Source organism: Propithecus coquereli, unplaced genomic scaffold, assembly GCF_000956105.1.
Source record: "Propithecus coquereli isolate 6110/MARCELLA unplaced genomic scaffold, Pcoq_1.0 Scaffold92, whole genome shotgun sequence".
NCBI lineage: Eukaryota > Metazoa > Chordata > Mammalia > Primates > Indriidae > Propithecus > Propithecus coquereli.
The window spans coordinates 5,150,859-5,163,090 of NW_012155507.1; the positions used below are offsets into that span (position 1 = coordinate 5,150,859).

General features: G+C 36.2%; 1 protein-coding gene across 2 annotated transcripts in view; it reads right to left on the reverse strand.

Annotated features, from left to right (window-relative positions):
* Window positions 1-6,137: 6,137 nt before the first annotated feature.
* SH2D1A (SH2 domain containing 1A) overlaps window positions 6,138-12,232 on the reverse strand; it is a 28,931-nt gene continuing 22,836 nt past the window's right edge. The window contains exons 3-4 of one of the 2 annotated variants that reach the window (XM_012664837.1): window positions 8,515-8,659; window positions 6,138-7,246 (exon numbers count right to left, since the gene is read on the reverse strand). In XM_012664837.1, the coding sequence (XP_012520291.1) occupies window positions 7,206-7,246; window positions 8,515-8,659 (186 nt within the window). In that variant the 3' untranslated portion in view covers window positions 6,138-7,205. The remainder of the gene's footprint in view (window positions 7,247-8,514; window positions 8,660-12,232) is intronic. The other variant, XM_012664838.1, reaches the window with a different exon arrangement.

Below are 12,232 nucleotides of genomic sequence, written 5' to 3' on the forward strand. Positions count from 1 at the left end.
AAGCAACTATTACTTAAAACTGAGTTATGAAGAATAGAATACTGGGCAGAAAAGAACAATTAGCCAATTTGTAAATTAGAGCTCTATTTACATTTCTATTATACAGGCTAACTATTCATTAATTTAATTCTCCACTTGAGACTAATTGTCAGTTTATGCTTGAGTCTGGGTCCCTGTCGAAAAAATATGTAACAACTCATTTTCTTTTATCGTAAATATTTATTGTTTCAATCAAAGCCTGTCCTCTTACTCCAAAGAAATGATAAACCCCTTTCAATAGAGGAGTAAACTGTCACATATCAGATAGCTACAGACATTGGTTGGTATTCAGTCTTTAGCATGACACATACACTAAAATAGCTTTGCTCAGAAGAGGTAATAATTTGTGCCAATGAATAATAAAGTCTTATAATTTAATTTCCTTCGCTACAGCAAAATTTCATTAATTCAGGCACCACCAGTTTTGAAATCAGAATCACATGGGCCAGGCTAATGTTAGCCTTTACATCCGTGAAGGCAAAAAAGTTTACTAAGCAGAGGTAAAAGACAGTCTACATGTTCTCTGAATTATACCATCCTTCTAATTATTAATATTTGTGCCTGGATTAGTGAAATGGCATTTAGGTATCTATAAAAGGGACTGGAGAGAACAAGATGAGACAGACAACAGGGATTAAAGCGTTATGGCACCATCAAATTAGTATTAACTGATCAACACATAAGTGCACATATAAGAATAACATTCATTGGATGTCGGGCGGGGGGAGGGGGAGGAGGGGACGGGTATTTGCATACACAAGGAGTGTGATGCGTACCATCCAGGGGATGGACATGCTTGAAGCTCAGACTTGGGGGGGAGGGAGGGCAAGGGTAACATACATAACCTAAACATCTGTACCCCCATAATATGCTGAAATAAAAAAAAAGCATTATGGGCTTATAGAATTCTTGATATTTTTGCAGTTTTATTAAAAGTTTATAGTATAGCAGATTGAAATTATAGCATGTAGTTACCTCTCACTAGATTTGCTGGCTACATCTACTTTCTCATTGCATTTTTCTTACAGAGCTTCCAATTGATTATATGGTTATGAATAGGTTGACTCATAACTCTGAGCTTCTAAAACCTGTCAAAAATTAATAGTAAATCATACCTGTAGTACCCTGTGTACTTCTAGCTGAGGACTTCTTCTCAACGGGATACTGCAGAGGTATTACAATGCCTTGATCTGGCTTCTGAAATGCTGAAATGAGATTTTTTATTTTCCGGAAAAATCTTTTATGTACCCCAGGTGCTGTCTGGAAAATAAAAGGCCAAGCAAGTTATTTACCTATCTCATAATGATACGAAAAGGCCTACAAAATGTGCAAGAGATGCTTAGAGAGGTAACATTTGTGTAACTTGTTCAAATATTTGCAAACATAAGGCCGAAGGAAAAACAACATTCCAGAAGAGCTTACTTTGGTTGGCTAAATTTCCCAGCAAGAGGAGCTAATGAGCTGTCATTTCAGTTCTCCCAAGGGTGGTATTCGTTTGTACAAGCTCTTGCTCATCGCCCTGCCCTTCCTGCCTGCTACCCATCAGACAACCCAAACCTCTAAGGGTACACAGGCCATTAACCACAATGAATTCACCAACAGAGGGGATGCAGTTAAACACAGAAAAAACACAGATCCTACAGGTCATTAATAAAAACCCTGAGGAACCAAAAAAAAAAAAAAAAACCATCCTCCCCGTCATTCCACAATACAAAATGCTACACAGGAAATTAAAAATTGGCTGTTATGATACACACAATGCATGGCTAGTTAGTCCTCATACTCTTGTACCTCACAATATTTCCTGTCTCATCCTTCACATTCAAATTTTTCCTCCTTGGAAAGCTACCCTATTCTCCCCAAAATTCCTCTCGCTTCACCGTGACAAGGTTTTCTCTAGAACATGAAAATGAAAAACTATATAAAGTCACCTTTATTTATTTATTTGTGTGTTTTTAAAGAGATCATTATTTGCAGGTGACTATTAAAATGTGTTCTTTTCCTGACATCAGTTCTCTTGCAAAGACGCTGCCTGAAATCAACAACAATTTCTTGCAAAAGCTTATGAGCCAAGGTTTAGGCATCAGCCCAAAACTGTCATTTTACATAAAATAAAATAGTATTGCTATGAGCAATTGAACAATGACTAGTATTTTTTAGAAAGTTGTTTTTCAGCTATTCCATCTGGAAGATTTTTGAGGTGGGAGTTGTTTGTTTTTTAGCATTTAAAGAGAAAACATGAAGGCTGGTATGCAGACTTCTGTCAACTAGACAGTGTGCTGGAGATAACACATTGCCCATAGTAACTCTCAGTCATTTCCTATGCTGGGTTAAGTAATTGTTCATTGAAAAAAAAACACTGCAAAAGTTCTTGTTAGCTCTAAATTAGTGTCCACCCAAATGCTCACAGTAGATGTAGAACATTCTCTCACCCAGCTCCACCCCTATGGCTAAAACACTTTGCTAAAGCTCTATTGAGACCTCATCCAAAATAACATTCTTGCAGAAGTCCAAACAGTTTTTTGGCTCCAGGATAAAATCTCCAGATTGTAAAGGCAGGCAATAAGCACAAATTATCTCCTTATGCCTTCCTTAGAGTACTTTTTCATTTTCAAAGCACTTTCCCATCTTTTGCCCCCAATATTTCCTCAAAGATTAGCAATTTTTGGCTGATTTGGTTTTCCTAGATAAGAATATGTAAATGAAAAAAAAATTAATCTTGCCCAAGGTCACACAGACAACCAGAGGCAGAATTGGCTCCGGATCCCAAAACCCAGTCGCTTGCCTTTCAGATTAGGACTGAACCATATAGGTTTTAGTGAAGCGAGAGTCACCAACCAGAAGAGAAACTATACATTCCCCCAGTGCAGAAAGATTTCAAACTACACATCTTTGTAGTTGTTCTTGTAGCTTATATAACCATTTATCAACAAAAGCATCATTTTTTATGGGGACTGATATACAGTTAACACTTGATCATCCATGCTAACAGAGCAGAATAATAGCACTGGATATATAGAAACAGTTTGAATTTAGGATTCCATGTTTCATTAGCAAATGAGTGACCTAATTTATAGTACTTTGCTTAGGTTAATAAGTAAAATTATTTAGCATCTGCTGATCTCCTGATGATCAAATACCAGAAAATCCCATAAGCATTGAAGTCAGCAGGGGAAGTCAGTATATTTCTTACAGTGTAATGCCAGCAATACACATATCATAAGTGAAAGTTGACTGTATGGAGAATTCTCTGAATTCATGATTTAGCAAAATTTTAGCCTGATTCACACAAAATAAGTTAATACACTAGGCAATGATCTAATCTAAAAGTCTAACTAAAACTAGAAGGACCCATTATACTTGTCTTTCATAATTCAGTGGGTCCAGGGTTCAATTTCATTCCACTTTTTGAAATGGATCTCAGACTTACCTAGATTTCTAGCACAGTCTTTGCACAGAGGATGGTGTGCTACCACCTTGATTTTTCCTGAAGCATGGCAAACTAAAACACTGTTCCAAAAAGCAGTGTAAATACTTATCATTTACCCAATTTTGAAAATACATTTACCACAAGAATTTTATCACTGACAACTCCCATCCTGTCGCTGAACTCAGCTATTGTTCAGATTTGCACATTTCCCATACTGTCACCTCTTAGTTATCCATGGAAACGTTTTAGATCACAGCTGGTCTTCAATATGCTCTAAAGAAATTTCTCCCAGTCAGGTGATGTAAGCTCTGAGATACACACTAATTTAATATTCACCTTAACAAAGCATAACTAAGAAGGTAAATTTAGTAGATAAAAACAATGCAATATGCATTTTAAAAATTAAGGAATTATTGAACTGTTTTCTATTTGGGGATAATCCATTCCAATCTTCTGCTCTCTTGGTGCAGATAATTACAATATTATCACATAAATGAGATCAGATCAGATGACAGGATGAGGGGACATCTATGTTCAATAAGCACCCCCCTCCTTAACATGACCACAAGCATGTAACAATCTGCATATGATGTTATACTTGAAACAGAGAAAAGCAAGTTGAAAAACAAGGTTGCTAAACCCTAAGAATTTAAGATTCTTTTCATAAAGAATATTTTTCAGCAGCTGAAGGGTACTTCTCTACGGAGAATGACTATTTCTGGTAAAATCATACACAGATATGTATGTGTGTATATGCATAATACACACAACATTCTTCATAATAAATTGTTTAATTTCTTATTCAATCATCTCTGTGGTGATAAAGAAAATTTTTAAAATAAACAGGTACAAATAGTTTTGATTAGAAATGGAACTGCTTTTCCTTTAGGTAGTGTTACAGTTTTAATTATCCTGATATAAAGTAACAATGTGCTTGAAAACTTGCCCTAATTCACCTTAGTACTTCGAAACGTTTGTAGTCTGTAATTTGTACTTTCCGGTTTACTGAATTAGTAAAGTTTAGAGCTATTTTCATTTTTTAAATCTAGACTTTAGAGTTTCTTAAATGTATAGATTAGGCCAGGCGTGGTGGCTCACGCCTGTAATCCTAGCACTCTGGGAGGCTGAGCTGGGAGGATCGTTTGAGCTCAGGAGTTCAAGACCAGCCTGAGCAAAAGCGAGACCCCATTTCTACTAAAATTAGGAAAAAATTAGCAAGGCATGGTGGCACACGCCTGTAGTCCCAGTTACTCGGGAGGCTGAGGCAGGAGGATCGCTTGAGCCCAGGAGTCTGAGGTTGCTGTGAGCTAGGCTGACGCCACGGCACTCTAGCCGGGGCAACAGAGTGAGACTCTGTCTCAAAAAAAAAAACAACATAAGCTGATGTTGAAACATTCTTAACAGAGTTGAAAGCTGCTTCTCACATTTTTAATTCTCTATCCATTCTACCCCAAAGAATATCTTAAATCTAGCCCCTTATTTATAGCAGAGGACTTAATCAGAGGCATTCTATGTAGACTTATTCTACCTGTGCACTTCCACAAAGGTTCCCTGACTTTACATAAGCTTGTCTCCCTACACTGACCTTATCTCTTAAGAACAAATTTCAGAGAAAATGAACAAGTATTTGATAAGCTATCATGTTCCTTGTGGGTTTGCTGACAGTTGTTTTTTCTGGAATAGTTCATGCTTCAACATATATAGTACATTTTTCTACCTTGACTCAGCATCTTACAGGTATATGTTAAGCATGGCCATATTTTAGATATGGCAAGGATATGGCCTTTCTGTAAAGGTGCAAGCAATTACATACTGGGAAATAGCAAGGATGCTCATGTTGGGAAAGAAAAAGTAAAAAAAAAAAAAAAAAAGAACTTGATGAATAAAAGGCCAACCAAAGAAGACAGAGGGTAGGCCCATCAACCAGGAATGTTGACAGCAGCAAAATCAGAAAAGCACTTACCTTTTCCAGGAAATTAGTCCAATAAGTAAGCCCTCATCAATGCTTTATTGGGTTTATAAATAGCATCTGTGTCTGACTATTTTTAAAAGGAATATTTCAAGACAAATCAGGTAAATAAAGCTTTCAAACACTTTATTTAAATGTGAAAGACCATGAATGATTCAAAAAAGCTTTCTTCAAAAAAGTCTCTTGTAAAGGAACATGGAAACACAATTCACATGTTTAGGATTATTCCAGAATGAACACATTAGAGAGAGTAAAAATTAGTTATACCTATTAAAATTTGAACTCAAGCTACACATAATTAAAAATTATTTAAACATAGGCATTTAATTTTGACAGTAGGTATTCTGAATTCCTTTACAAGTCAAAGTGATGCTCTTACTTCAAGAAATGGTAAACCACCCACAATGCATTACTGGGGCCATACTCCATCTTTATACTCCCGAAACATCCATGTTAAATGCTCAGAAATCAGATCTTGCCAGCACATGGAGAATAGCTCTGTCTCTTGGCAGTTCACTGACTACTAACCAAGCTCACCAACACTCATGTACGACCCAGAATTCCAATTTATTAGCTTATAATGAAGCTTAGCCTTTTCCTATGGACCATGGACCAGAGTATTTGTGTTGATTCATTCTGCCTCAAAAGACAGATCTACCTACACATGGGGAACACCACATATGTACTGATCAACTTCCATTATTGTTTTCTTGTCCAACTAGAGGTGAGCTACCTGAGGGCAGGGACCAGGTATTTTTACTTCTCTACCCCCAGTGCCCTGTTATGCTTGTTGAGTGAATGAATTCTGTGAGCTCTGAAGCAATGTGACATATAATCAATCACAAAAGTCATGAAAATATAAATGTAAGAAGGAAATACTGCATAAAAATCTGACTCTAGCTTGTTTCAATCACTTGGAATTGTTAAAAATTAATGTAACCATAAGCTTTCAAATGGTCTTGTAGGGTTACCCAAAGGGGAGGATGTTTACAAATCAGTTATTCATGAGCTGCAGCTGTGAAGTTTCCCTTCAAAATGAGGTTTTACATGCAATAGAAACAACTGGGGCAGAGGTAAGCGGAAAAAAGAAAAATCTACTCCATTGTCTTTCTAATAGAATTTCAAACACTGTAGCATCAAATATGGTAAACATCTAGGGTATATTTTAAATGATGGGATTTTAAACTCCAGATTGGTTTGTGGATTATTGTCCAATATAAGAACACTTGGCAAGAACCTTGCTTTCTTCACTCTTTATCTAGTACTTGTTTTAGCACATAGTACACAGGTTCATAAATTCCAAAAGAGCCATAACTAGTGGAGAACTGCATGTGACAAAGACGAGTGACACCAACCAACTTCCCACCATATAATTAAGCAAGACATTTGAAAATCAGTAACTACCAAATAATATTCCGGTAAAAATATAGCTTTTGACAAAAACTGAGGATTATTTTTATTCATGTGTGGCAAGAATTGACATTAATCTTTTATAAAGTATTCATTATGCTTTGAATTGTTTCCCATTTGTAAATATAACAACTGAAAATAACCTTTGGAATTACTTTTTTTCCAATCCTCATTTCAAAGCTCCTCATTATCTACAAAGTCCATTTCAGCTTTGACATCAGGCTAGATGCTTCCATTATAGGACTATGATGGTTTTAGAAATGCATTTGTAGCTCACTGACTGTATTATCTACACTATACAAAACTTAGCATATATTTAAATTATTGAAAATAAAATACAAGGTGTTTTATTTTTCTTCATGGTGCTTTCAGGCAGGCATCAGGATCTTCTCTTATCCCTAAAGAAAAATAATAACAAAAACCAAGAAAAGATAAACTTACAAACTATTAAAATTAAAGATTAACTCAAACATAAAATTTCCAACTGCATAAAACTCACAATGATATACCTAAAGCAACTATTACTTAAAACTGAGTTATGAAGAATAGAATACTGGGCAGAAAAGAACAATTAGCCAATTTGTAAATTAGAGCTCTATTTACATTTCTATTATACAGGCTAACTATTCATTAATTTAATTCTCCACTTGAGACTAATTGTCAGTTTATGCTTGAGTCTGGGTCCCTGTCGAAAAAATATGTAACAACTCATTTTCTTTTATCGTAAATATTTATTGTTTCAATCAAAGCCTGTCCTCTTACTCCAAAGAAATGATAAACCCCTTTCAATAGAGGAGTAAACTGTCACATATCAGATAGCTACAGACATTGGTTGGTATTCAGTCTTTAGCATGACACATACACTAAAATAGCTTTGCTCAGAAGAGGTAATAATTTGTGCCAATGAATAATAAAGTCTTATAATTTAATTTCCTTCGCTACAGCAAAATTTCATTAATTCAGGCACCACCAGTTTTGAAATCAGAATCACATGGGCCAGGCTAATGTTAGCCTTTACATCCGTGAAGGCAAAAAAGTTTACTAAGCAGAGGTAAAAGACAGTCTACATGTTCTCTGAATTATACCATCCTTCTAATTATTAATATTTGTGCCTGGATTAGTGAAATGGCATTTAGGTATCTATAAAAGGGACTGGAGAGAACAAGATGAGACAGACAACAGGGATTAAAGCGTTATGGCACCATCAAATTAGTATTAACTGATCAACACATAAGTGCACATATAAGAATAACATTCATTGGATGTCGGGCGGGGGGAGGGGGAGGAGGGGACGGGTATTTGCATACACAAGGAGTGTGATGCGTACCATCCAGGGGATGGACATGCTTGAAGCTCAGACTTGGGGGGGAGGGAGGGCAAGGGTAACATACATAACCTAAACATCTGTACCCCCATAATATGCTGAAATAAAAAAAAAGCATTATGGGCTTATAGAATTCTTGATATTTTTGCAGTTTTATTAAAAGTTTATAGTATAGCAGATTGAAATTATAGCATGTAGTTACCTCTCACTAGATTTGCTGGCTACATCTACTTTCTCATTGCATTTTTCTTACAGAGCTTCCAATTGATTATATGGTTATGAATAGGTTGACTCATAACTCTGAGCTTCTAAAACCTGTCAAAAATTAATAGTAAATCATACCTGTAGTACCCTGTGTACTTCTAGCTGAGGACTTCTTCTCAACGGGATACTGCAGAGGTATTACAATGCCTTGATCTGGCTTCTGAAATGCTGAAATGAGATTTTTTATTTTCCGGAAAAATCTTTTATGTACCCCAGGTGCTGTCTGGAAAATAAAAGGCCAAGCAAGTTATTTACCTATCTCATAATGATACGAAAAGGCCTACAAAATGTGCAAGAGATGCTTAGAGAGGTAACATTTGTGTAACTTGTTCAAATATTTGCAAACATAAGGCCGAAGGAAAAACAACATTCCAGAAGAGCTTACTTTGGTTGGCTAAATTTCCCAGCAAGAGGAGCTAATGAGCTGTCATTTCAGTTCTCCCAAGGGTGGTATTCGTTTGTACAAGCTCTTGCTCATCGCCCTGCCCTTCCTGCCTGCTACCCATCAGACAACCCAAACCTCTAAGGGTACACAGGCCATTAACCACAATGAATTCACCAACAGAGGGGATGCAGTTAAACACAGAAAAAACACAGATCCTACAGGTCATTAATAAAAACCCTGAGGAACCAAAAAAAAAAAAAAAAACCATCCTCCCCGTCATTCCACAATACAAAATGCTACACAGGAAATTAAAAATTGGCTGTTATGATACACACAATGCATGGCTAGTTAGTCCTCATACTCTTGTACCTCACAATATTTCCTGTCTCATCCTTCACATTCAAATTTTTCCTCCTTGGAAAGCTACCCTATTCTCCCCAAAATTCCTCTCGCTTCACCGTGACAAGGTTTTCTCTAGAACATGAAAATGAAAAACTATATAAAGTCACCTTTATTTATTTATTTGTGTGTTTTTAAAGAGATCATTATTTGCAGGTGACTATTAAAATGTGTTCTTTTCCTGACATCAGTTCTCTTGCAAAGACGCTGCCTGAAATCAACAACAATTTCTTGCAAAAGCTTATGAGCCAAGGTTTAGGCATCAGCCCAAAACTGTCATTTTACATAAAATAAAATAGTATTGCTATGAGCAATTGAACAATGACTAGTATTTTTTAGAAAGTTGTTTTTCAGCTATTCCATCTGGAAGATTTTTGAGGTGGGAGTTGTTTGTTTTTTAGCATTTAAAGAGAAAACATGAAGGCTGGTATGCAGACTTCTGTCAACTAGACAGTGTGCTGGAGATAACACATTGCCCATAGTAACTCTCAGTCATTTCCTATGCTGGGTTAAGTAATTGTTCATTGAAAAAAAAACACTGCAAAAGTTCTTGTTAGCTCTAAATTAGTGTCCACCCAAATGCTCACAGTAGATGTAGAACATTCTCTCACCCAGCTCCACCCCTATGGCTAAAACACTTTGCTAAAGCTCTATTGAGACCTCATCCAAAATAACATTCTTGCAGAAGTCCAAACAGTTTTTTGGCTCCAGGATAAAATCTCCAGATTGTAAAGGCAGGCAATAAGCACAAATTATCTCCTTATGCCTTCCTTAGAGTACTTTTTCATTTTCAAAGCACTTTCCCATCTTTTGCCCCCAATATTTCCTCAAAGATTAGCAATTTTTGGCTGATTTGGTTTTCCTAGATAAGAATATGTAAATGAAAAAAAAATTAATCTTGCCCAAGGTCACACAGACAACCAGAGGCAGAATTGGCTCCGGATCCCAAAACCCAGTCGCTTGCCTTTCAGATTAGGACTGAACCATATAGGTTTTAGTGAAGCGAGAGTCACCAACCAGAAGAGAAACTATACATTCCCCCAGTGCAGAAAGATTTCAAACTACACATCTTTGTAGTTGTTCTTGTAGCTTATATAACCATTTATCAACAAAAGCATCATTTTTTATGGGGACTGATATACAGTTAACACTTGATCATCCATGCTAACAGAGCAGAATAATAGCACTGGATATATAGAAACAGTTTGAATTTAGGATTCCATGTTTCATTAGCAAATGAGTGACCTAATTTATAGTACTTTGCTTAGGTTAATAAGTAAAATTATTTAGCATCTGCTGATCTCCTGATGATCAAATACCAGAAAATCCCATAAGCATTGAAGTCAGCAGGGGAAGTCAGTATATTTCTTACAGTGTAATGCCAGCAATACACATATCATAAGTGAAAGTTGACTGTATGGAGAATTCTCTGAATTCATGATTTAGCAAAATTTTAGCCTGATTCACACAAAATAAGTTAATACACTAGGCAATGATCTAATCTAAAAGTCTAACTAAAACTAGAAGGACCCATTATACTTGTCTTTCATAATTCAGTGGGTCCAGGGTTCAATTTCATTCCACTTTTTGAAATGGATCTCAGACTTACCTAGATTTCTAGCACAGTCTTTGCACAGAGGATGGTGTGCTACCACCTTGATTTTTCCTGAAGCATGGCAAACTAAAACACTGTTCCAAAAAGCAGTGTAAATACTTATCATTTACCCAATTTTGAAAATACATTTACCACAAGAATTTTATCACTGACAACTCCCATCCTGTCGCTGAACTCAGCTATTGTTCAGATTTGCACATTTCCCATACTGTCACCTCTTAGTTATCCATGGAAACGTTTTAGATCACAGCTGGTCTTCAATATGCTCTAAAGAAATTTCTCCCAGTCAGGTGATGTAAGCTCTGAGATACACACTAATTTAATATTCACCTTAACAAAGCATAACTAAGAAGGTAAATTTAGTAGATAAAAACAATGCAATATGCATTTTAAAAATTAAGGAATTATTGAACTGTTTTCTATTTGGGGATAATCCATTCCAATCTTCTGCTCTCTTGGTGCAGATAATTACAATATTATCACATAAATGAGATCAGATCAGATGACAGGATGAGGGGACATCTATGTTCAATAAGCACCCCCCTCCTTAACATGACCACAAGCATGTAACAATCTGCATATGATGTTATACTTGAAACAGAGAAAAGCAAGTTGAAAAACAAGGTTGCTAAACCCTAAGAATTTAAGATTCTTTTCATAAAGAATATTTTTCAGCAGCTGAAGGGTACTTCTCTACGGAGAATGACTATTTCTGGTAAAATCATACACAGATATGTATGTGTGTATATGCATAATACACACAACATTCTTCATAATAAATTGTTTAATTTCTTATTCAATCATCTCTGTGGTGATAAAGAAAATTTTTAAAATAAACAGGTACAAATAGTTTTGATTAGAAATGGAACTGCTTTTCCTTTAGGTAGTGTTACAGTTTTAATTATCCTGATATAAAGTAACAATGTGCTTGAAAACTTGCCCTAATTCACCTTAGTACTTCGAAACGTTTGTAGTCTGTAATTTGTACTTTCCGGTTTACTGAATTAGTAAAGTTTAGAGCTATTTTCATTTTTTAAATCTAGACTTTAGAGTTTCTTAAATGTATAGATTAGGCCAGGCGTGGTGGCTCACGCCTGTAATCCTAGCACTCTGGGAGGCTGAGCTGGGAGGATCGTTTGAGCTCAGGAGTTCAAGACCAGCCTGAGCAAAAGCGAGACCCCATTTCTACTAAAATTAGGAAAAAATTAGCAAGGCATGGTGGCACACGCCTGTAGTCCCAGTTACTCGGGAGGCTGAGGCAGGAGGATCACTTGAGCCCAGGAGTTCGAGGTTGCTGTGAGCTAAGCTGATGTCATGGCACTCGCCTGCGTAACAGAGTGAGACTCTGGCTCAAAAAAAAAAAAAAAAGAAAGAAAGAAAGAAAGAAAGAAACATTT